Raw genomic sequence first — 26446 nt, forward strand, 5'->3', positions numbered from 1 at the left:
ATCACATTGCCTGCGGCTAGTCTGAGCTGCAGCAGACGTTTTCTGACATACCGGGAGGATCCTAACAGTGCGTCAGAGAAGAGGATATCATTGTTTTAGTAGTGGCAGTGGGGTTTATGGAAGAAGGGACATAAATGCATAGGAAATAAAACTTCATTCATTCCACACCAAAAAATAAATTCTCAGGAAATGCATTAATCATTTCAGACAGGTCAATTAAAAAATATTCTTACAAACAGCAAGATTGCCATTGTAGATGCTTTTACTGGCAGATTTCTTTCAATTACAGGACTTTTTATAATCAACAAAAGCATTTTCCTGGTAACAAAACCTATGTCTACATTGGGATGGGTTTTTGTTATACTCGTGTACCACCAAATTTTTTACAGGATAGACTAGACTTAGAATGGCAAAGACAATAATACAAGCTAGGGTTACCATGGTCTAACAACTAGTTTACATTCCCTTCCTTCTCCCTCAAATTTGGATACTTAGAGCTTCCCTAAATAAACACTCCATTAATTGAACAATTGCTGAAAAGCAAACACTGAAAGGTTTATCTGCACACAGGTATATTGGAGTTGTTATGTTGATGTCATTAGACCAAAGAGCTTCAGAGGATTAGAAGTCTGGGGGGGAGGAGAGGGTTGACCAACTCTAGCAAGCAATTTGTGCTCAAATTCTCCTCAGTAAAATCTGCTTTTTTGCTAATGGTATTAACACAAGTACTTTAAACTGAATAAGACTTTGTTTTAAAAAATACTGTGAACACATTAAAGTCAGTTGTAATAATATTTCAAAAGAAAAAATATTTATGTTCTAAATGATACACAGATCCTTCTCTGGACATAGCGCCTGGAAAAAAAAATACATATTTTTAAGCTGTTTTCTTTTTTCCTTAAAGACTTCTGTTTGAAGCATTTGTTTCTTTTCTCTAGCAGGATTTAGATAAATTTGGATAAAGAGCATCAGCCAGCATATTTCCCAGAAAGTACCAAACAAAACTCAGCTTATTTTAGATAAAACGCAATAAGTGTTTATTGAAGATTTTCAAGAGAAAGAAGCAAAATAAATATTTTTTATTGTTAAACAAATGACTGAACTGGCAGCTACAAGACTTTTTTTTCAAAATAGGATTATCAGCTCTTCATATGGTCACTTCAGCTGCACAGTAGAAATCTCTTAATAGTTTGGTAACCAAACTACATGTCTACCTGGCAAAACATGTACCAATCTGTTATAACAATTAGCATGGAAGGTTGATTCATAATTTTAAAGAAATGTTGTGCATCTTTGAAAACCAAATTAAAACATGTATTAACGTTCATAAATTGAAAGTGATAGCCACAAAGGTGCTCCTTCCTTTGTGTGTTGTCAGGATGGTTCCATATTTAAACTTATGTACATTGTATTTTCTTAGTTTCAGGATCAAAATAAAGATTATGATAATCTCTTTCCTCAGCAACTGTTTCAAATATAATTAGTTAGAAGATTATATTATTTTATAAAAAGAGTACTTTCCCAGATGACATCTTTCTCTCAACAATTTAATAAACACAAAATCATGTTTACCTGCATCTACAGTCAGCTTCACTAGTAAGACAAAACATGCTTTCAATGTAAGATGGAGATCAAAATATAGAGATTTCATCTATACTTAAAAAGATTAGCTAAAATAGCTGTATCATAGAATTAGGCCAGGAAACTCTACTAGTTTTGCTAGCTTTCAGCAGCATTTAATTCTTTTACTAACAGTTTGATGCAATTAACTAAATGGAGGCAGTAAAATCAGGAAAATGCCAGTTTTTATTGATAACAGGATGTCTACATGAGAACATTTGTTAGCACAGCTTGGCTGGTCAGGAACAAGGGGAAAAGATGAAACAGCCTTGCTAGAAAAGGTTTCAGTATCAACCTTGCCTCTGCTAAAGGATATATATGAAATTTAAAAGTAGGTGTGACATAAATTTTACAGAACAAAGTGTCACAGACTAGTTCTAAATGATTCCAAAAACTTTGTGCCTATTTTTCCTTTACAGAAATTATCAATAATATGATTCTTTATTAAAAAAGAACTGTCAGATTATAATGACTATAAAGACTTCTAGAACAGGCTGTTAAGTTTTCAAGAAGAGAATTTACAAAATTTATTTCAGTTTCCAGTTCTTGAGAAGACCTAAACACCATTTCAAAAAAAACAAAACAAAACAAAATATGTGTTCCTTTCATGTTTCGGGGATTTTTTTTAAACAGTGGTCCATCAGTATACATATTCTCATGCTATATTTAAAATTAAAAATTAATACATTTTTCATCTATAGCTCTATTTTGCAAGAATTCAGACATTAGATACAAAATAAAGGCATTATAATTTTTAATTTTTTTATATAACTTCAACTTTTCCTTAAACATTATAGACAATACAGATATATACTAAAGAAACACAAAATGTATGACTGGAAGTGGCAATTGCCTTACTCTATCAGAAGGATCAACTATTTTGGCTGATTATGAAAACAAGAAAAAATGCTCAGTGACTCAAATGCTCAGAAACCAAAATCATTAAATTTCAAGTACATATTATACTTGATTTCTTGGGGATTTTATTATCTAAAATAACTTTTGAATCAAAATACCTATTCCACCTTTATTAATAGACATCATATAGTGCAATATTATCTACAGCTGTTTAAGCACATCTTTAACGACGTATGGTTCAAGGTGGAAGAGTAACATCAGGTAGAAGAGAATTGCAATGTCTCAACAAAATGTTCAGAGGAAGATTGGTAAACTTTTCTGTATCAGGATGACAAAAACGAAGTAGAATAAAAGTTTGTCAGGCTGTGACTGAATGCTCCTTTTCTGGACCAAGGAAACCATCAGTTTAGAAGAGCAATCTGTAAGATAATATCGCCAATCAAAGCAGCCTGTCGTCATTGGGTAACTTTTCTTTCAGCAGTTTACACTGTAGCCCGACCTGCAAAATGAAGATTGAAAATTCAGCATTTCTGTGATGGATATTCTTTGCCAGTACTTCAATGTATAAACTATTTTCTGTGTTTTTTTACTCCAGTCTTTTCAAGCATCAAGTGGGACCCTTGTTCCTCCAGAGAGGTATAGACAGCATCTCCCGTTTTCTCTATCTCACTCCCCCTGTCCAGAGTGCTACAGCATCACTGACTGCAGCCCTTCATCAGAATTTGACATGATGCTTCTGTTATACCCCTGTTGTAGAAACAGAGAAAAAAGGTCACTGTCAGGGTCCTGAGTGCACAAATGGCCCTTTTGTGGTGATGGGCCTCACCTGGGGTTTCTGCCCTCTGCCTAGGGGCTTCAGTTCAGCTCTGGCCTGGGCCATTGGTCCCTGCCAGAGCTGCGTCTAGGGGAACCCCCCCCCAGCCTTGTGCTGAATTGATGTTTGGGTTTCCTGGCTTGCCCTTGGATCTCACTTGTTGCCTTGCCTTCATCTTGTGATCACTGGGCTTTCGTAGGACCTGTTGCTGTCAACCCTGCTCTGCTCATCTGCATGGTGGTTGTTGAGACCTCACGTTACCTACTTCCTTTCATGAAGTGATTTACACCTGTCTTTTGGGCCTGTTATGGCTTCCTATGATTGTCCTTGATGAAGATTAATTACAAATATCTCTTACAGATCAGTGACATTGTTTGGAATAAGATTTTTCAAAAACCCTCATCGCTTACCTATTTCTGTCCCTACTGAACTTTTTTTGTAAAATCCCCCTTTACTTCAGAATTAAATCAACTCAAAAAGTGGGAAGCTAATTTGTTCTTACCTCGTGGTTTAAAACAAAGTTTCTTGTTCTTGTAAGCCGAGTAGGCTGCTATCGATCCAACAACTAATATCACAAAAGCAGAAATTATAGGAGATGTGACTCCAGCTATTAATCCTGAATCTGTAGAAAAAGAGAGACAGTTTTTACCAGAGGCATCGAAATAATATGACTTAAGCATATTTCCTACCAAGGTGTGTTTTTGCAAAGCTTTGAGAATCGTTTGGTGTAACATTGGAATTTGATATACAGCATCAAATAGAAGACTAGAAATTATGTTATATTATAGCTGATGTGAAAATAGTGTCTTACAGCATCATTTAGCATATGTACTACTTTTATAATGCTAACATTTTTTTACTATTTAAGATGCTCTGAAACAAGTTACAGAATAAATTATTCACTATACCAGTATTTCCTCCATGATTGAAATGATGCTCGTCTTCTCCTGGAATAGAGTGTAGAGTTCCATCAGAAATGTTTTTCGCCATGTTTTGAGAACAAAGTCTTTACTTAGCAAAACAATTTCACACAAAAAGTCAAACTAGGTAGCTAGAGCAGAGCTCTATGAGAAAAGAGTTGTGATTCTAATCCTGACTGGCAGTTGGTTTGGTAGGAGGGATAACTTTCCATTTGTCTGCAACTTCATTGTTTAAGTATAATAATACTGTCCTCTAAAAAAAGGATAATACTCAACTGTCTACATCAAGTTCATTTCAAAGGAAATGGGAGGCCAATACTGTATTCTTGTTATTGTCTACTGCCAGAAGAGCAGATGATTTATCAGTAATTTAAGTTAATATCATAGGTCCAGTGCATCTATTTCCAGTTATGAGCAGGAGCCCCTTGCTTTGGGACTATCATAGCTGAATTCAGAAGGATTAATCCTGCAAGATTCTGGCTTAGCCCTGCAAAGTTCTTAGGGATAGGTTTCAAGTGACTTAGAGCTTCAGGCTCAAAGCTATGGTTTTTGGAGAAAGATGACTGATTTAAATAAGAATAGCAGAATTTTGTCCTGTTCCTTCAGTGATAGATTCCTGCTAAAGCAAAACCAGATATATTTGAATTATAATAATCAGAGAGAAGCTGCAAGGAGAACTGGCAAATACTACCTGGTAGCTGTGGTGGTAAAGGCTTCCCATCAAGGAGATCTAAGTCATTAAAACCTCCTGCAAGATAAAGATTAGAATTCCTGTTGCAAAATTATCTAAACAGTGGTACCCCTTCAGCTCCCTTGTCCAGTCTCTTTGTAATGTTCTTGGGAGAGGTAAGGGACCTTTGGAAATCCACCTGGCAGGTGGGTTAGGTATCTTGCACCAAATGGTGACCCATTCAAATGCATCTGGAAGCTGGAGTACTAAAACTGTCAGTGCATGAAGCTGACCGTTCTGAGCATGAAGACATATACTTCTGGCAATAAATTAAATCTGTGCTGTGTTTAGGAGCCCAAAGTAGGGGAAATGTACAAAAGCCCTTCTTGTTAACTGACCCAGCTGTGTGCATCTGTATAGCCACCAGTGGGATGTGTGGGCTCCAACAGCACAAATCCATGTATAGTACAGGTATCTCAAATCCCAGCTGCTCCCACAGAAGGGAGTCAGGGGGTCCCTCCTAGGCAAGACCTCAGACGGATCTGTCTGTCCACAGCTGGCCATTACAATCATAGTAGAAGTAAAGATGGGATACATGGTGGCAGCTAGGATAGATATGCCATTTCCACTGTACCTAAGTGTGTGTCTGGGACCACACTCAAAAGCAATGCAGGCTTAAGCTCCATCTCCCCAGTCTCACCTGGTTTATGCCCCAGAACCATCTCAGATTCACATCTCAGTATGGACTTGCACATAGGCTTATCCACACAGTGGGGCTAGACATCAAATGTGGACTTTAGCATGGTTCAGTGAAAGGAAAACCTTTGGCAAACCCTTGGTTCATACCCAAAATGAAAGGGCATACAAGGGAGGATTAAACTACTCTCGCTTAGGATTCAATATCCTACATGTTGGGCAGAAAAAAAAACTTTTTGGTACCAACACTAAAGCTCAGAAAATCTTTCCAAACACTGAGTCAGAAACAGTGATTACAAAAGGGGGAGAGGAAGGGATGATTAAAATGATTAATAACAAAATAATAGAATAAAGTGTTCAAAGTGGCTGATCTGAACAGCTCATCGTGTTAAGATATTCTTTACAGAAAACATTCTTACCAGAATCACTGTGGCTTCCTGGTCGTGGTGGAAGAGGTGGATATAAAGGTTTTCTTGGGATGTCACCTATTAGTAATAAATATTGTTAGATGGTGAAAAACAGAAAACTTAGAGCTGTAAATAAAGAGTACAAAAACCTGAGATTTTTATATTTATTTCTATTTTTCCCCAGTAAAGTAAGAAAAGGACCTTGTCACTATTTGAAAAGTCTGTATCTTGATAGCAACAAATTACTAGGTACTAAAGCCAGTTAGAAAATGGAAAGGGAAAATTTTCAAAATTAAAATGAGAAAAGAATCCACAAGAATGTCCAAGAAGAATATTTCATGTATTTCTGGCAAGTGCTCATATTAATTAATGCTGACATCTGGAAGGAACAATATGATACTGTAGGTGGCAGTGGGGCAGTGATGCAGAGCCAACAGAGCCAGTTCATGTTCTAGGCTGGGCAAGAGGCAAGAGGTTAACTCTGCCACTGACAGCTATTATTAAAAACTGGAGACTAGTTTCATCTAACACTTGCTGCATTCATCTAACACATGACGAATTTTCTACTCTTGAACAGTGCAAACTGAGCTTAGGCTTCAGCTTTGTTCCTTAGGATTTTGTGCTAGTAGTCAGTCTTTATTTCTGCCACAGTATTAGGAAAAGATGCACTGGATAGAGAGGGAGATCAGAACATTCATAATTTATAAACTGCACACATAGTGCTGGATTAGCAAGTACATTCAGGTCAAACACTGCCAAAGTTAATGCCTAGGGCCATTGTTCTGCACATATAAAGTTCCATCCTTTCTCCAACAAGGTCAGTAGCATATTTAATTGATCACATAACCAAGCAGTGAATTTGGCTTTATTTCCAAACAGCTCAAAGTTAGGTCACAGAAATAATTACCACTTTCCTTCACTGTCCTTAAATCTTTCTTTTGCCTACAATACATGCCAGATACATTTGTATCATGTTTTCCTCTTGTCTAGATGCTTAATATAATGCTTCTGTCCATGACTAACTGTCAGGTTCTGTTTCAGTAAAATATTTAAATATATTCTTAAATTTGAGCCTACTGCAGTCAATGGATTTTAGGCACACTCTTAAAGCTTTGCTGAGTCAGACTTTTCCAAATTACTGCTATCTAACAGAAGAAAAGATTTGTTCTATCACAGAACCCTATGTAATTTTCTAAGACCCACTATTACACAAAAGCAGAAAACTACAAATCCCATTATTCAATTTGACTATGATTCTGCAGTTATTAAATCTTCTGTAAACTGAACAGGATATATTCTGTCATAGCTAGTGAAAAATAACATCTTAAGAACATATCATTAATCCCATTATACCATGTATGAATGCCAATTAAAAGCATGAACTGAAAATAGGCTGAAGAAATATAAACCAAGGGAAACATCATTAGCCATTCTCTGAATCAGAAGGTGGTATTTAATAGAGATACTTAAGCTATTCGTTAATAGTATAATTAACATACTAAAGCCATCCTCTAATAAAAGTATACAGTAAAAATGTTCAGGAGTGGAACAATTAATATGAGCAGGAAGAAGTGACATTATAAACATGAGAAATATAAACAAAATGATATTTATGGAAGTATAGACTAACATCTCATTCAAACACAGGTATCAAATGCCAGAGGGCAACCTGAAAATGCTGAAAGTTCTGGAAATGAGAAAGAACTATATAAAAGCTTCTTTAAGACTGAAACATGACTAAAACAGACTACTGTAACTGATGTTATAATTCAGCGGTTCTGTACAATGAGATGTGAAGTAATATTGCTTCTAGGTAACCTTGATTCAAGTGGAATTTTATGCTTTGATCCAAAACTAGCTGTACTTTAATTTATTTCAGTATGCAAGAACCTTTCCAGAGTACCTCATGTCCTTAATACAGCTACCTCCAAAGATGCTAAAAATGTGGTACAAAAAAATCCCAGTTATGGATGTCATATGTCTACACATCTTAGTGCAATATTGTGAATATGACTTGGATTGGGTCTGGATGCTTGTTATAGCAGGTTACAAGGGCTTGACTGCCTCCAACCTAAGCTGTATCACATCCATCAGTGCTCATCTCTGAACACTGCCTTCCCTGCATTTTGGGGTCAGCACAGGTAAAACAAGCTCACACCTATCTCTATCCACATTGTTACCTCTGATTCCTAACCTTAGGCAGACTCATCTTTGGCAGCTGAAGAAACTACTGCCATAATGAGTTCTCTTCATCCTTCTGCCAGCAGCTACCACTCCTGAGCCAGCATAGCTGAACAGGCAGTATCTCTTCTCCCAGCCATGGCCATGGGTAGCCTGGCACGGACATGTAAACCATAGCTGACTTCAGTGTATATGAGTATGCCAGCTTGCAAACTCCCATGGCTGGCAACCAGGCGCAGACCGTACTACTCTCCCTGCTCTGCATGATAACTCCTGGCAAAGGGACTGCATGGATATAAGCAGTAATGACTCCCACTACCACAGCTAAATCCTCTTGCAGTCTTAAAATGACTTTACACAGATTAGGCAGACTTCAGAAAAAGACTACACAAAAAAACTCCCTACCAAAAAGATTATATCTGAGAAAAGAAAAAAATACTCACCCCCACCAAGAGCATCTCCTAAATGCAAATCATTATCTAAAAATGAAAATGAAGAAGATGTAGAGAAGTAAGTACTGGACAATTCTGGAGGAAGTGAAATGCTAGTTTTTAATAGAAAGTATTAAAAAATAAAAGTTTGACAAGCAACTATTTTTCAGATCAGGCCTGCAAGATCAAATTAAGTATCCTACTTTTCTTGAAAACTGTCATAGAATTTAATATTTATCTGCAAATAATCGATAAATTATATCATACTTTCCACACAAAATACAACGGATGCATTCCTGCTTTAAGTAAACAAACTCAGTATAAATCTAATAGTGCTGTCAAGATTGGTACCTCCCTAATATATGTACAAGATATACTTTAGTTATGTTAAAATACGAAAATGTATCTATCTATTTTTAAAATATATTTATTTATTAACACTTATCTTTTGTTGTTAAAACTAGTACATGTATGTTTGGCTCAGATGTAACTTGCTGAACTGCTAAAACTGAATACCTATTTCAAAAGCAAATGCTGTACTGTGAAGCAATAAACCTAATTAGGGAGAGAGAATTGAATTAACTTATTTATGTAAAGGTCATGGAGACAGGAAAATTTGAGCTTTCAAGGGACCATATGTGCATATCTAAGGTTGGGTGATAATCTGGTTTTTTTTGGCTGAGCTATAGAGATTTTACAAAATACTTCTAAAAGTGCACGTGCATGTTACGCAATGAATCAACAGGCTATTACCATTCCCCTGGCACTGTACATGTGTCTTGCTGTACCTGAAATGGAATTTTCCATCTAACAAACCATTTGCCAATGAGCTGCAAAGGTATAAACAAGAAGAACTCCATTTCCAGTGTGCAGGTGTGGACATGAGTATGTGAGTAATATTTTAAAGTGTGTATGGAATAAGGGTGAGCTCTGAAAGGTCATAGGATAATATGCAGAAATACATTACACGCATGCCTTAACTGCACGGATCACTTTCCTTGCCATTATAAATGTGGAGCAGTAGAATGCATCAGAGAAAAGAGACAGCAAAACCTACATAGATTTTGTAAAGGTGATTATGCCACAGAAAATGAGATAGACACTTCATTCAAAATATGTTTTTAGTATAATTCTGTCAAAATTCTAGAAACTCAGCAAAATATGACTGCACTGCTAATCCATCCAAATGCATCACCATGCACAAGTTTGCCTTCATGTGTCCTTTCTATTCAGAGGGAGCAGGAAGCTGGTTTTGCACAGTATCTAGTCTCATTATACACTTAATGTTCGTGTAACTAGCCAGAAATGCTTTGATGTCATCAGCAAATTGGCAGGAAAATAATCAAATTCATACTACATAAGTCAGTTTGTTCTTGTCAAGCCAGGTGTTAATCTTGTCTGAGTATGAACAACAGAGAGTTGCACTTCAAAAATACCTTTACATGTCAAAAACTAAAACTGTAAGAACCCGCAAATTGCTAATTGGATTGAATTTATTATCAAGATTAAGAATTCAAGTACAATGCAGGGTTCCACTCTGGAGGACTGGCGTAGAGATTTTTTACAGAAATGTTAGGGTTGGTATGAATGAAGTATGAAGGGAAATGTCTGTCTGTAAACACCAGAAGAAACAGCATAGCAAAAGGTTAAAAGAATGGATAAAGAAGGATACTATTCCCAGGAAACCATTCCCCACAGTAAACTGAGGATTGTGTTGTTTATGTCAAAACCAGAAGGCCTGTGCTCCAGAAAGACCACAGCACAGATGACTTGTCAGGAGAAGACAAGCAGAAGATTCTCTAAGGCCAGGAGGATGGACACAGGGTTGCAGCATATCAGCTACACCGCTACTTTTCCTGTTAGCCCACCCAGAAAACAGACTATAGACATAGTCCATGTCCTCCAGACAAGGGAAAACAGACAGTGGGCAGCAACCTGGCTTAGAGTTCATGGAGGCTGAAGTAAGCAAGATTCTGAGGTAAAGGACCACCCCATAATAGTTGATGACTCCTAAAGGATATAGAAGATCTGTCCATAAACTAGCTTGTCATTTCCAATCAAGTAAAATGACAGAGACATAAGGACTCGATAGCTGGCATACTTTGCCACATGTTGCACACAAGTGATGCTGACCAGAGTGCTTGAGCACACGTCTTGGTGCTCACGAGTATGTGGGTTTGAGTGTATGACTAAATGAAATCTATGAGAAGGTGAATGCGAGTCAGCAAAATCAATTTGTCTGGAGATTTTGTAAATAAACATCACCTTCCACTTCCATGAAATTTTCAATTGAATTTTATTACACTAATTGGGAGGTACCTCCAGGAAACCTTCAACCCAGACAGAGGAAATAATGCTCAGAGGACATGGCCTGTTCAAAATTTGGCTACAGGTCTACCAAAATCATATCAGCTAGCCTCATTTCTCAATGATATGGGATGAATGAGACATAGAGGAAACCTTGAAGTTAAGATGAAGCATCAGGTAGCTGTTAAGACATACTTTTGTATCATTTCTTTGCACACATTCCCAAATCCAGTAATTGATTTTTGATACTGCTTTTTTATTAGATTTAATTGCTTTTCAACTCCCTTCAATCCTGTTTAGTGATGAAAGAGATTCCAAAATGGTCTGAAAAATATGGAGTGCTTCATTCCCAAGAATTGGCAAAGTTGATTCAGGAAGGGTGGATAATCATCTGAGTGCCATATCTCAAAAAGATTTAGAGGTCTCTAAAAGTGGAAGTCCTCTCACCTGACTTTAGACAGCTCCTCTGTAGACACTGACATCTGAGTTGGCTTCCCTAGGTTACCTTTAAATATGACTGAGGACAGAGTCTTTTAGGTCATGATTCAGCTAATCTTTAAATGTCTGTATTAGAATGACAATGAAATCACAATTAGGATGATACGAACGAACCATCCATATATGTGCTGATTTCTCTCCCTTGACTTTAAAGGGAGCCCAGACATCTAGCTAGGTGGAGAACAATAGCTTATCAGCTGTTACAACAGATGCTTCTAATCTAGGCCAAACAGATTTTGTTTGCAAAATCAAGTGGGAAGGAAGAATGCAACCATTACAAGATTTAGTAACTCCTACATTCACAAGACACTGTCCTGTTGTTCAGAGTGAGCCAGAGAATCATGTGTAAAATGTAACTTTTCATGTTCCAGAAGACTTACTGCAATGTCTATGAACAAAAAGACTGAAAGTTGTGGGATAATGTTATCTGGCATTTTGTTTGATACCCAGAAATTTCTTTCAATGTATTTTAGGTGGAAAATGTGTATGTTATTACAAAATGGTCCATCAGAAATATGTGTGGGGTTTTGTTGTTAGTTTGGGAATTCAGGTTTTTCAAGAGTAACAAGCGTGTTGATTGAATATCATCATTTGTCATCCTGAAAACTACAGCTAAAAGCTTTCAGTTCTCCCTACTGTTCACATCTTTGTTCCTTTCTGACACAGATCATTGTAGTAATCAATACTATATAACATTCAACAAATGCACTGGGAGAATGAAGCATACCCAAATTTCTTATTTCTTTTCAAGCCTGTTATCAAGCATCATGTATCTCTATGCTAAGGGAAAAGAGATATAATGGGGAAAAAGCAGAGGCAACAGTTACACATTTTCACATTTTTGTACTTTCCAGAGATCTTAGTACAGGGTGGAATAATATTAAGAGAATCTTCAGGAAATAAAATGCCATCTATGGCCAGTCACTATTTAAAGCTTAAGAGGAAGTAGTAAAGAGAGGTAATTGGTAATTGTCAAAAAATTACAAGACAGTTGGTATTTGCACAAATGATCTAAGCTACTGTACCTAGCAAATATGATCATGAATCTCATGGGAGACAGTTTCTACATATCTGAAATTAGTGTGTTATGACCCACTCTCTTTATTACTTACTCAGCACCGGCCTTCTTGTTGGTCTTCTGATCACTGTAGGTTTCCTGGTAATTATGTCCTCTGTGAGACACAATGACATACTAAAAACCAATAAAAGCTTAACATTTTTCAACTTATCAAAGAAGGTATCTGCAAATCTGGAGAGCTGCATTCAGTAAATCTTCACATACCATGTCCGAAACTACAAGTGAAGTGGTAAGTTTTCATAGCCATGATTTTTTTTGTTTTTTAACTTGTGTTTATGCCAGAAACATTGATTTGTTTAAAAAAACAAACAAAACAAAGCAGCAAACAGCATTTTCCAGTCTTGTATAAATGAAGCACATAGCATTTCCCAGTCCTGTATACATTAACTGAAGTACTAGCATCTTCATGTTCCAGTTCTCAAGAAAAAGAGGAAGGGCTTAAGATTTATTATAAGGTCTAAATGCCATAACAAAATAAAGATAACAGATTTACTTACCTGGATGATCAAGAGCATCAGCTAAATCAAAATCACGTTGACCTAGCAGAAGGAAAAGCAAAATGTCAGTGGGCAAGTTTCCATTACCTCCAGGTCTGAGGGCTTCTGACAAAGCCAGAAAACTGGCTACAGGTGAAAATAAAATGCATCCAAAGAGGAGCAGGCCGAGAGCAAGTTGTCAGCTGTTATCCCTGCTCCACACAGTCCTAAATGAGCATACAAGATGGGGTTCATTCAATTCAAAGAGGGAATTTGTTCAAAAAACACAAAGGGAATCTGTTCTCTAATGTTACCCATATTCAGCCACTGTGTAAACATGCCTTTAAAGAACATATGTTGCCTATTACAGAGCCCAAGAACCATAACCAGAAGATCCTGAAATTCGCATTCTGCACAGTACTTACAAACCAGAATCATTAGGTGAGAATTTTTAATATTTTTAATATCTTTCATATCTTAATATCACTCTTTGATAAAGTGTTTTTCTTAATAAGTCTTGAACACTTCACAGCAAGAAAAATGTCATTGTACAAATGAGGAAACGGAGGAACAGAAAAAGGCTATCAAAGATCCTCCAAAACAAAGGCACCCGGTGTTGTGAATCCCAAATCAGTACTCTGTTCTCTACAGACACTGTCAATCTTAATATGATTCTCAACATTAATTATTATTCTTGAACGATAGCTCTTGTCTGTGTCAAAAAGCTCCTGGAAAGATTAATTAATGCTGATACAACACTGTGTGATCCTCAAACGAGAAGCAGCACAGGAATATAAATTAAAAACATTTTGATTCCCATGAAGATTTTCATGTAAGCTTGTGAACTTAATTATAGCTAGTGTCTGACAGAAAAGATACTACATGGCTGGAATGCTAAATAATGGCTTCTAAAACAAAGCTGTCTCTATAAAATATTATGAGAAACTCATATTTGGAAAGAAAAAGCATATAAAAACATAATGCTTTCTGGTTAACGTTATCAGAGCAGGATTCTATCTCTTACCACTTGAGCTTGATCTTGAAACGTCACCTCTTCCTGCTAGCTCCTTTCCATGACCTGGTCACTCAGCCAACCTGGCCAAGCTCAATAAACTTTGGACTGCATCCTTAAATGAGTAATAGAAATTCTAAGACCTAGACTGGTTCTTTTTATATGAATTCATTAAATAAATAAAAATGTATTTGATGAATGGCTTCCACAGGAGCTATTCCCTGTCCAAGCTCTGGGGGCCCAGCAGCCCTCGCAGTCCCTGCCCACCCAGGCCTCCCCAACCCCAACCCCAGCCCCATCTCAGCTCAGCCCGGGGCCATCAGTCTCTGCCCAATGACATCACAGCGGTGCTGGCTCCAGCCCCGCCATGGACCTGCCCCTGCCTGGCCACCGGTCCCCTAACCCCCACCCTGACCTGCAGGTGCCTGCCTGGCCTGGCCTCAGCCTGGCCCTTGCCTCACAGTGATACCTGAAGCCTGGGGCTGTGTCTGAATGTGGTTGCCCTCACCAGGCCTGATCCCGACCCCAGCTCACAGCCATGCTGGATCTTGGACCTGCTCCACCACCATGGACTTGCCCAATGATCTGGGCCCTCAGCTGACCCAAGGTGCTGTCCCCAGGCTTGCCATGATAATAAAAGGGTAAAATGACTCTGTTGCCATCCCTAGTACATCCTATTCTTTACACTTTATATGGTCAAATTGTGTTTTTCTGGAGCATTTCTTTACTGTCAGCAATAGCGCATGTTAAGTTCAGCTGTCATTTGACTGTATAAACCTTTATTGGTGTCCTAAGTCTTTAAGGAGGCTGTCTTATTTAAGCCCTGCTGCAGAATGACTTCAATAGAGCTCAAACCATTTGTCATCAAAGTGAGACATCAAAAATAATTTTGTAACACCAAAGAGCTTTTAGCCAAACCAGCTCCTTTGTTACAGGTTCTAACATGTAAGAACTAACGATACAAAAAGCAGCTACCTAAGTCATAATGTTATAAAGAGAACTTGAAAAATTTGTCTTGTGGATGAAGATTCTGGAAAATTTCCATGTATAAAATTTCTTTGAAATTGAGGAAAAGAAAAAAAACAGAAAGAGGAATCTAATCAAAAGAGATTATGGAATTCAAACAAGATCACACAGATGCTTCCAATTGAATGAAAGCTAAAGCAAAACAGCAGACTGAAACAGTAACTAACACCTGCCCTTGTCCTGGAAATATCTAGATTTTCATCTTCTGTGGTATGCTCTAGTATCTAAAGGGTGGAAAAAGACAAGTGGTGTTGTTTTTAGACAGCAAGGGAGAAATAGAAAAAGACTACAGAAATTTTCAGACAAAAAAGAAGGCTGAAACACCTCTGCAGGAGTGATTCAGATTGTTAGTTTTTTGTTTCTATTTTTTTCTGATAATAAATGAAGTAATAAAACCCAGCAACCAACAGAACCAACTCATTGGGAGTGAGAAAGGAATCTACATTAAAATTTCTATGACCATGTAATTATAAAACTTGACAGATGGGCAGATTGTATGTGGACATCTGTGTACCAGGGTAAATGATATTCCAATAAACCAAAGAGATTGCTTGGACTTCCATCCTGACTTCCTCAGATAATACTTTCAAATGACCTCAAGGAGTAAGGTTTTATGGAGCAGAATTTTAAATGCTCATTACCATTTCTGAGACTGCACCTAGACATTTCAAAAATCTAATTTGGATGGATAACAGATGCTTAAATAGCTGAACAGCCTAGATTTCATCCGCAAAATGGAGGGTCTAAAAACAATAACATATTAGAGACTGAGAGAGTATTTAGCTCAACAGGAACTGCAGTCACTCCAGGGAACTCTAAAGATAAATGACAACAAAATAAATTAGAAAAGCTTCTTTGCAGAACGAATAGACCAATAGAAATTCATTTTCCACATAAAAAAAAGCTTAGTATGGCCTTTTCTTGACCAGCTTCTGTAATAGAAGTAGCTGGAAATATACAGATGAAAATGAGAATGAAAGAATTTAAGCAGGGAGAAAACAGCTTTATTCCTTTGGAATTTATTTTTCTTTTTATGTTGACAAAGTTATGAAGAGATTTAGCTATGCAGGAGGTATTATCTCAGAGTTATCACTGTTATTAGTGCTTTGGGCTAGCATGCTATTTCTTGGCATCACTTCTGGCATTTCTTCTGAGAATATCTGTTTTTTTATGTAGAAATAAAATGCTTGTAATAGTGTTTTTTTGTTGGGTGGTCCAGGATTATTCTAAACAGAGAATCTGAGAAAGTGCCTAAAAGCTCCTGCCTGACACCACAGAATAGACCTTATCTGCAAAAGAGAAAATGCTAAGCTAAGAAAGCAAGCCTTCCAGATGGATATACAGTTTGTATCTAGAAATGAGTTGTTTTAATGATGTTTATACTAGTTGTTCAAACACAATGAACTATACTAACAGCAGGACTTCTGCCAGGCTTATTTGGGATGTAATTCCTTCATCTCCACCAACTCATGCAACTGTGCCAGGAAAAGTTTGAAGTGTAGACCAGGCCTCAGTCACTCACACAAGACTTCTCTGTAACAGCCAGACAGGGGAGAACGGACATATGAAGTACGAGCATGAAATGTGACAGGCTTTTATGAAGCTGAGCACCAAAACACAGTAGCTTAAATTTCAGAGTTACTGCATTTATTTTTAAGGGCATGATTCTTTCAGGTAGGAAATTTGGGATCAAGTTCTACTTTCACTAATACCCATACTTCCTATTAACTTTTTTAGTGTAATGTACTAGACTAGCATATAGTTCATTTGCTGTAATGTAGAGATTGCTAGGATTGCTCTTTGTCACAGAAACACTGAACCAGCTGTTAAAAAGTTCCGTTGAATATAACACGCACCCTGCTAAGGTAGCATGGAGCTCAGGCCACCCTTACCCTGCCAAGGCAGTCACCTGCAAAGTTGTGCCCTCAGGTGCATGCACATGTAATCTTCACAAACTTTTGTTCATATCAGTTGCTTGAAAGTGTGACCCAAACATCCAGTCTACAAAATATACACAACAACAGCTTTTGCATATGGTTGAATTTGTCACCTAAATATTAAGAGGATCCACCACCCTTTAACTATGCAACTGAATGATCACATGAGGGTCAGGTCCCACAGCTTTTCAGGAGGATTTGTAAGGAACAAGACTAGACTCTGCAAATGGATGTTCCCTGTTAGAAAAAGCTTCACAGAAGCCTGATGGCTGATACTCAGGGACTGTCCCCATTAGCCATCAGTGAAACTAGTAACACAAGAGCCTTTGAAAACTACTACAATTAGTCACCCTATTTATTAACTGGTCAGAACACCTAATATTCAAAAGAGCATACGTAGCAGCTTCGTATCATGGAGATGTGAGTGCTATAGCTCAAGAGGCTTAGACAATACTAGCAGTCTTTCTATAGTAAACATTTTGCCTAAAAGACTAAAATACTTATATTAAACCAAGAGCTGATGGATCTCACTCTACTTTCCACATTGCCATTTAATGAAACACTAAGTTTGGGACTGTTCTGATCCCTTTTTCAACAGTTTATAAATTTCAGCAAGGGCTCCCAGGGCCCGCATTGACTTTCTATCTACTTGATTGCTTTTTAAAAGAGTATTTTTTTTCTATAAGCAGATGACAGTCACAGTTGCTCTTACAAAAATACAAGGAGCTTTTTCTGAGAGCTAACTTCCACATTTGTCTTGGATATGTTCAGTCTACTTAGGATGAGCAGATTTTATTGTCACTTACTGTATCTATCATTATGATTGCAGTCAGAATTTTTCTGACAAAAGACTACTATGGAATTCCTTCGCAATTTTTTAATCTCACTAAGTAGACCCATTCCTCCACTGGATCCACACGGACAAAGCTTGTGGCCATTAAAATGACCCACATTTAAATGAGACAGCATAAATATTACTAAATGAGAGTCAGGCTATAGGGCATATTAAATGAACAACTCAGGCATTTAATATGCATAGTCAAGTATTAAAAAATGAAGCTAAGATACATAAGAAAATGTGTGTTTATAGGTATATATATACACACATGTATACATGTAGATATGTTTGTAATGGACATATATCTGAAGTATATAAATGCATATGTGTGTGTTAGATAAATTTTGTTCTTTTGCCATTAATATGATTAAATTAATGGGCTTTGAGTGTATTCATAGTAGTTGAATGACTGGGATGAGAGTGCCTGTGTTATAAATAAATTGGAAATCAAATAACTTTGAGATGGGGGCATAATTAAATAAGAATTTTTTGCTCCTGTGAATACAACGAGCCTAAAAGATTATGAAGCTGGCAGAGACAGAAGAATAAATTAGTGACTCACAAATGAGAATAAAAAATTTCAAAAAAGGAACAATATGTTACCCGAATCGCTCATGGAATTTCTCTTATTTTCTTTTTAGCTGAAGCAGTAAGATAAGTTATTCTTTGTACAGCTCACTTCTGTATATTATGCAGTCATGATGCATATTTTCCCTAGATTGAGGGAATAGCATATATTCTCCCAGGTATATGATTCAGAACATATCTGTTTACTGGCTCAACTTTATTCAGGAAGTGATTGTATTTGTTTAAACGAAATTACTCATATAAGAAAAGCTGTGGGTAACCCTAAAGGTTTACGCCACAGAGTGGACACTTTGGACAAAATCTCAATGAGCGGGTACTATTTCTTTGATGTAACACTGTCATGATCCACACTTCCTGTTGAGGTTACTTCAGCTTTTATTTCCATTGTGCCCTTTGCGTTCCGTAAACAATGATCGACATTACAGCCCCTTGATGTAGTGTTGGAAAATGAGTGTGCTTTAAAATCTATAATTAAGATCTAAGTTCCAGTCCATAGACCACAGCACATGGACTTGATTATTGGCTTTGTCCTTTTGCTAAGCCACTTCTGTTTATGTTTTGAATTCGGGGAAATGAAAAAGTCTCTCTCATGTATTCATAATGAAACACTTATTTAAAAATTATCTGCAAATAAGGTGTATTAATAAAAGAAGAGCAGAAATATTGCTTTAGGTCTATTTAGATGTTCTCATCAAACATTAAAGAAAATATCTTCTATTTTTATGGTGCTTGTTTTGCTGTGGACAAATAACAGCTGTTCAAAGGTAGCTACTGTTCTTTATGGTGTGATATGCCTTGCATGCCTAATATAAAACATATATAATTTTCTACATTTTGCTTCAAAGTGAATGCTGAAGAAGCTGGCATGTCCCGTAAAATTACAGGCAGAACAAAGGAGTTGTGTTCTTTAATCATGTACTACCATATGTCTATGCATCTGTCTGTGAAGTGGAAGACTGAAGCTAAGTTTTTCACCTTTGTGTCACAAGGAAATGGAGCTTATGCCACGGCATGGATGGGTCAGGCATCACTGGTGTCTGTCCACGCATCAATCCCAAAGCTCCACAGAGGCTCGGGAAGCTGTCAGCCCATTTCAGCCATTTGGTCTGAGGGTATGAGGATTAATCACAGTTACGTTACATGAAAGCTGTACAAATAGACCCAAAAGAGAGACCTATGTTAGTGTTCCTACTGAAAGATGATAGTGTGGCACAAAAAAGAGTTGTGTTTGGCTCACTGAATGACCAGTTACTGCATAAGTACTAGCTGACTAACCCACACTTTCCCAAGCTGGTACTTTAGGGACATGAGAGGGAGCTGAAGATAATGCGGTGAGGTCAAGGAGATGCCAGGCTTCATTTCTGTTGCTCACAGAGGGACTTTTAATGTAGCCATCTTCACCCTGAATACAATGGTAAAATACATGCATTATCTTTAGTTCTTCAACAGGCAGGATGGGTAGTATAAACCTCATTGATGCTGTTCTGTAACTAACATCAAGTTAAATTTGTATCTCAAATTCCATTGTACAGCTACTCTTGTGCCCCCTGAAGTCCCAACAGTCCATCTGCGTAACAACTTATATTGGTTCCAAAGGGGTTAATAGTACTGCTAAGTCTGAGTGGATGATCAGGGTGTTTTATACACTTTCTTTGCCTGCATGTTCAAGATGCAAGATGGCAAAGAGGTGAGGCCTGCATCCTCTTCTCTATTTCATACCATTAAAAATACTCTTTCTATATAATGCTGGAAAGAGTTGCTTGATGCCAGCAAGCAGGTCTGCTGAGCAACAAAGTCTCTGTTGAGGTTCATGAGCAGCCTCTCATTTGGACTAAACAAGAAAAGCAATTGGAGTCCCTTTAAAGAGCAGAAAAATCAGAAGCGTCTGCATACATACTGGAATGCACAGAGAAGCTTCCATTAATAACCGTAGGCAAATGGGAATGGATAACTAGTTGGTCTCCATACTCCAAAAGCAGGAGAATTGGAAGAGGATCTGGCAGCATCATCTTCAGAGGGAACAGAAATCAAGATTCCTTGCATACAGAATGATCTGTAAATCTGGGCAGGATTTCTGAACGGAGCCAGCTTTCTTTTTGTTACCATTATGCTGAGGAAACAAAATTGCCTGTATAGTTTTTGTGAATAGAAATATCTGTCTCATATCTCAATTTCTGCTCATTGCAGATGATAACCTGCAGTTTTGATACAATACAGATTGTGATCTGGGAAGTTTTATTGCTATTAACTCATGACTGTTCCCTGTGTGGAGTGTGTGCCTAGTTCCTCCACCACTGATGTCATAAGATCTGGCACATAAGGAGGGACTTTCCTTTATATGGTCTGATAATATTAGTGCCTACTCTGGCCTTTGCTTTCATTTATTCTGGAGCATGGTTACCTTCTGAAAATATGTTACTATGATTTAGCTTCTTGAGTAAATTCAAGAAAGCAGTGATTACAGGCAAAGCTTATACAGTGAAGTTGGGGTGTTACACTTCCATAACCCATTCAATACCTTTCTTCAATTGGGGTGTCTTCTTTGGCTTCACAAGAAAAAGATACTGCATGGGAATCCAATACTGGCTCATTATAAATACAGATCAGATATTAGCCATTATTTTCCATTAACATTCAGAGAGTTCAGCCCCCCTGTGTAGAAGTAGGAAGACTGTCATAGTTAAACAAGGTGATCAAAACAATCTGAATCCCTCTGCCACAGAGAGGCATCCTTTTACTATTTTTTAATCTTAAAATAATTATGACATTTATTTATCTATTTATTACCCTCAGTGGGATGGAAAGGGATTAACAATCCCTGATGCGAATCAGGGAAAGATGCAAATGGAAAACAGGTAGTTTGGGCACTGCTATCAGGCTTGCAAAGTGGTAAATAAAGTCTGAAAAGTGAACCGGAGAAGCTGAGTAAACACGCTGGCTCTTCCCGAGCTCTGATGTTGCAACAGCTCTGCTGTTATTAGTGTTTCAACTAGTTCAGGTATGTCTATCAAACTGCAGTCACACCTTTGGATGACAGTAGTCACATGCCTACAGATGATAGCAGCTCTGGTATTGGGAGTGAAAGAGTTTTGGGCCCCAGCAACAAGAGGACTCATTGTTAGGTATATCCTTGCTGATACCACAAGTGCTTCAGCACATACACAGGGACCTCACACAGAGTGACAGGGAGGATTGGAGCTTGACGAAATCAAAATAGGACTGTGTTTTTTATCTCTCCCTTTCTGTCTTTTATTCCCAGTGAAAACTATGTTTTTCATAAAACTAAATCACATACTTTCTCAAATACAAACAGGTCTGTAATTTTCTCCCCTTAAAGTTCCTAGATAATTATCTGAAAATACAATTACTTCCAGTCAAAATCTTTATAAGCCTTAGCTGACAGTGGTCCATGGTTTACTGGCTAACAAGAAATGCTTTAGCTGAATAGCATATAATATGTGATGGAGTAAATTTAATGTAATATCATCAACAGTTGCACTGTCTTTGTTACTGACTAAACGTGATCTATTAGCTGGCCTTCAAGAACATGGATACATAGTTTATGTCTATATTGGGAATTTGGGGAGCATTTCTGAGCAGTCAGGTCTGGGTGAGAGTCATACCTGCTTGCCAGCTCTGTATAGGAGAGACCTCAGTTTGCACTACTTCCCCACTACACATACACACACAGTGAAAACAGTTGTGTGGCCCAAATGTGACATTCAACATGTTTCAGACAGCTGTGTGATCTTGATTACTGGGGGAATAGGACCTCACACACCTGACCGTCACAGCACACCCGAAGTAGGAACTGTAGACATAGCTAAAGCTGAATTGCTCCAGGTCAGGTGAGCTGCAGTACATTGACCTTTGGCATTAGGATGGACTTCAGTGAAAGATGTTTCCATGAAGTTGTTTTACCTTCCATTTGATTTGGGCTAAGAGTCACTCAGGCAATCAGTTGTTGCAGCTCAGATTATGAGGTAATTCATGTAACCTGCCTAAGCTTGAAAATAATAAAACCCACAAGATCATAAATAAAAGTACAGAAGACTGCAATAAGCATGTAAGTTTCTGAACTACATCAGGTCTCACTGTTCTTGTGCCGTGTAGTACCTGGTTATGTCACCGTTCTGTTGAGAAGAGCCCATCAAGTTAGTCTAGCCAACTAAGTGAAGATACCTTGATAAAAAGGAAACTCAAGATTGTAAGGGAACTGATATTATCTGGCCTGGCTGTGGTGATACAGACATTTCTAAGAGTTATCACAGATGGTTACAGCTTAGATCAGAATTAAGGCTGCATATTAAAAGGTGAACTATGTCACAGACATTCCGATCATAAGGACTTAGACCAGCCCTGCATCAGTGTCCTTAAGCCTTTCCCATATCACCTCTTGTATAGGAGTGAGAGGTGGTTCCTATGAATGTCTTTTACATGGTAACGTGGTAAAATAACATGGTAAATACTTTGATGGTAAAATTCAGTGGCTGTTGCCTTAGACTAAAAATAATTCATTTTGCTTTTCTAAAATGGATGAAATAGTTTCTGCAGTCTTAAGACTGTGCCCAAACCCAACAGTAGCATTCAGCAATGACTTGCTCCCCAAAGCAGGGCTTGAACTGGCTCTAAGTTAGCACATCTGTAAAGCAAGAACAGTTAAGTTGACTAGTCTTGTAATTAAAGTGATACAGCATATGAAAATTGGCTTGCCCACGCTCAGATTATTTGAATAGAAATATTCAGCATAAGAGACTTCTCCAAAACAAGAAAGTCTGCATGCCAGTAATGAGAGACAGTGTGAATCATCGCTGTTCAAAACATAATGTGATACCTGCCATCACTGTTCTATTGCTCTGTTGTTTCTACGCCATGTTGCTTGCTAAAGACCTCCAAATAATTCCTCATTTTTTTTGTATGAAATTATGGTAAGAGTTAAGGGCAAGCTTTTTTCACTGCCCATCACTGCAAGATCTCCTGAGGACTCCATTTAAAGTGGGGGGAGGATGGGGGAGGAAAAGCCGCAGCAGCTATTTTGGAACTAGTGGTTAATGATTGATTTCTTCCTATAGTCAATCACAATTCTAAAATTATTGGCAGTAATCATCACGTACAAAAAACAAAAGGTTACAAGTCCACAATATAGCACATTCAGATGAGGACTGTTCTATTTGCTTTGATATCAATAAAAGTTTTACAGAATGTTTTGCTGAAAGTAAATTACTCTGGAATTTAGACCAAAAGTTCAATGCAAAAGGACTACATTTTCCCCAACTGCTCTTCATTTTTCAAAAAATATGTACAAAATGCATTCAGTTCTGCATTAATCCTACATACAAAAAAGAAAAAAAAAATTCTGCCTGTGTATGGGTTTTACATATTCAGGAATATAGCTGTTCAGGTTAATAAATCAGCCCCAATATTAAAACATAAGTGTCTTTAAAGTGCATGAGCAATTGTTTTTACAATATAATTAATACATCTCAAAATACGAATGAGCAAGAAAAGCTCTTAGAACATGAAGTAAGCATTTCACTAAATATCTCTTGGGAAACTAGAAATCCCCCTGGAAGTTCTCATTTTAAATCTTCCATAAAAAACTATTTATACTCAAGTCCAAGCTTGTAAATGATTTTAGGGGAGCAAGAGAAAAGAGAAAATGAGAAACAAAAATAAACAATTTCCAGTTAACATGGCAAGTATAACTTAACTCAGTCACACCATCTAATTAATTTTTCAGTTTCCCTTTTGGCTATTATGAGTGATCATCCAAAAGATACGTATCTTTTCATAAATAGAAACTGCGACAGTATTCCCATGAAACAGTAGCAACAACAAAAAAACCAGCAATATTTCTAAATAAACAAGCATGGTTTTGAGGGGTTGGGGTTTTTGCTGATTTTTTTTTTTCATTTTTAATAATCACACCCTAGAAATAAATCTTAAGACAATGTAAATCTCACTTACCCCTTACATGGACTAGAAGAAAACCAAGGCACAAAAGAAGGATAGTTCGTAATCTCCCCATGGTCTTCTATGCAGTGCTCTGATTGTGCCAGTTGTTCTTGTGAGCGATGACAACGATAGATGTTGCAACCGCAGTGCCAAGGTTTCAGGGAAACCCTTTTAATGAGTGGCTCTACCTGAAGAGTTCACTCACCATCAAACTAGAGCACTGAGGAATCAGAACAGAGAGAAGTCCCTAAAAACCTGCTCCTATTTGTTACAGGACAAATAACAAAAGCAGACAACCGCTCTACAACCAAGCCATGAGTAGCAATGTAGGTGCCACCTGCCCTCTAAGAAACCTATTTATCAACCAGGCAGCTAACGTGGAGGGAAAGGAAACCAGCACTAGCACCCAATAAGAAGGGAGCCAGCGCTCTCTTAATCCACCTCCTTCCCTGAGGGAAAGCCAACCCGTTTTGCATCTTCCCCTGCAAAGTAGGGTGTGGTGCTGTAGGAGCTAAAATAACTCATCAGAGGAGACAGGCCTAGTCTGAAGTGTACCTGAAAAATCTCTCATATATCTTCTATACACAAAGAGCTGTCCCTTAACTCACTTTTTGGACTGGTGATAGAGGAAATCCTGTCAAAATCCTAATCAGTAACTAAAGCAGTGGAATTGGGGAAGTGGAGGACAAGAATCTGCTCTGCAGAGACTCAGGGATTGTCTACAGAGGGATAACAAAAAAAATCTGGGATGATAAACTCAAAATGCAATGTCATACTCCTGAACTGAAGTGTGCTAAGCTCCCTGGTAGATGCCCCTATTCATAAAGCAAATTTTGTCTGTATGACTTTTTGCATTGATCTAAACACATTTTTAAATACAGATATCCACACACATCCTAAAGAAAGAAAGATCTCAGATAATGTGATAGCACAGTCTGAGCAGAAGAACAAAAAGCTTTGGAAAGTGAACAGACATCAAAGATACATACATGAACGTATGTCAACATCACTGACGTGATTTAAATACAGTTTTGTCATTGTATCTCTCTAGCAAACATGTATGCCCATGCATTTGTGCATTGAAGCGGGTTATCACTGTCACACTGGTGCCCTGCTCCAAAAAGAACCCTGGTCCACTGCTCCCTCTCGTTTGGGTTAAGCTGCAGATGTTTTTGCCATTGCTATTTTGACTACAGCAGCAAATACACTCAGGACATTGTTACCATTAATAGCAGATCCATACGCTGCTGATGTTGCTGGGTGATCCAATCTGATCTGGAGCAAAGGTGGGCCCCAAGTGCATTCTTGTTGAAATACCTGGAACATATGATGAAGAGTTTGCATGAAATTCATACTTCTGTGTTAATTGCAAGAAAACAGATGATCCAACCTAAGCTGGACTGATAAAAGATGACAGTTCTGGATCTTGCAAGAAGCTTGATGTTTGAGGTAATTGGCATATTTTTTTCCCACAAATTTGAATCAATATAATAGGAATAGGTTTATGTTGTAGTGGCTTTTTGTATCACACGGCTGCACCATTTTTAAGTTAGTAATAGAAACCATAAAGTTGAATTTATGTGTTATGATTCTGCTTGTCAAAGCCAATTGCTGAACCTCAGAAAAGTTAAGAACATTTAGGTTTGAGAGATGACTTTGTCAACCACAGACATCACAGACATTCACTAGCTTTATTTCCAAACGGTTGTTCTCATGAGTGAAGTCCTACCTAAATGCCTTATCTCAACTGACTGCTGATAGTAGCCAAAGTTATCTTTGGGATAACTTATTGGCGGCATTGAAGATTATTAAATTAAGTTTGAAGATGATACACCCCTTGTCTATTTCTTCTGTCTAGCTAAACAAAAGCAATAAATACAAAGGTGGCATAGGAAGGGTGAGCTGGATGAACAGACCCAGTGTGGGAGTCAGGATGTCCCAAATACTTACCCAAGTTCTGTTCCAGTGCCTTGCAGGAGCTTTTTAATATCAGCTCTCTCTGTCAAATAGACATGCAACCACTAGCCAAAAATATCAACTAAACAATATTGAATTTTGAACACAAATACAGGGCCTTACAACCAACTATAAAGTGTGTTTTTGTCACTTTGAGAAATCATTTACCCATCTTTTC

General features: G+C 37.7%; 1 protein-coding gene across 2 annotated transcripts; it reads right to left on the reverse strand.

Annotated features, from left to right (window-relative positions):
• Nucleotides 1–1788: 1788 nt before the first annotated feature.
• On the reverse strand, nt 1789–24709 carry XG (Xg glycoprotein (Xg blood group)). Of its 2 annotated transcripts, XM_026102371.2 has the most exons (9): nt 24325–24709; nt 12978–13019; nt 12515–12574; nt 8610–8645; nt 5998–6063; nt 4904–4960; nt 4201–4239; nt 3795–3914; nt 1789–2977 (listed from the first exon to the last, which is right to left on the reverse strand). In XM_026102371.2, the coding sequence occupies exons 1-9, from the start codon at nt 24383–24385 to the stop codon at nt 2961–2963; spliced, it is 498 nt and encodes a 165-aa protein (XP_025958156.1). In that variant the 5' UTR covers nt 24386–24709; the 3' UTR covers nt 1789–2960. The 2 variants fall into 2 exon arrangements, with proteins under 2 accessions (XP_025958156.1, XP_025958157.1); XM_026102372.2 differs by lacking the exon at nt 12515–12574.
• Nucleotides 24710–26446: the final 1737 nt, after the last annotated feature.

The sequence above is a fragment of the Dromaius novaehollandiae genome, chromosome 1, assembly GCF_036370855.1.
Source record: "Dromaius novaehollandiae isolate bDroNov1 chromosome 1, bDroNov1.hap1, whole genome shotgun sequence".
NCBI classification, from domain to species: domain Eukaryota; kingdom Metazoa; phylum Chordata; class Aves; order Casuariiformes; family Dromaiidae; genus Dromaius; species Dromaius novaehollandiae.

What these genes read in the sequence shown, in the direction of transcription:
- XG (XM_026102371.2), bottom strand. Translation starts at nt 24,385, where the DNA reads ATGGGGAGATTACGAACTATCCTTCTTTTGTGCCTTGGTTTTCTTCTA. An exon ending in AGGAAGCCACAGTGATTCTG is followed by an intron (nt 4,961 to 5,997) that starts GTAAGAATGTTT and finishes TTTATCTTGCAG; the next exon opens with GAGGTTTTAATGACTTAGAT. An exon ending in CAATCATGGAGGAAATACTG is followed by an intron (nt 3,915 to 4,200) that starts GTATAGTGAATA and finishes CTTTTTCTACAG; the next exon opens with ATTCAGGATTAATAGCTGGA.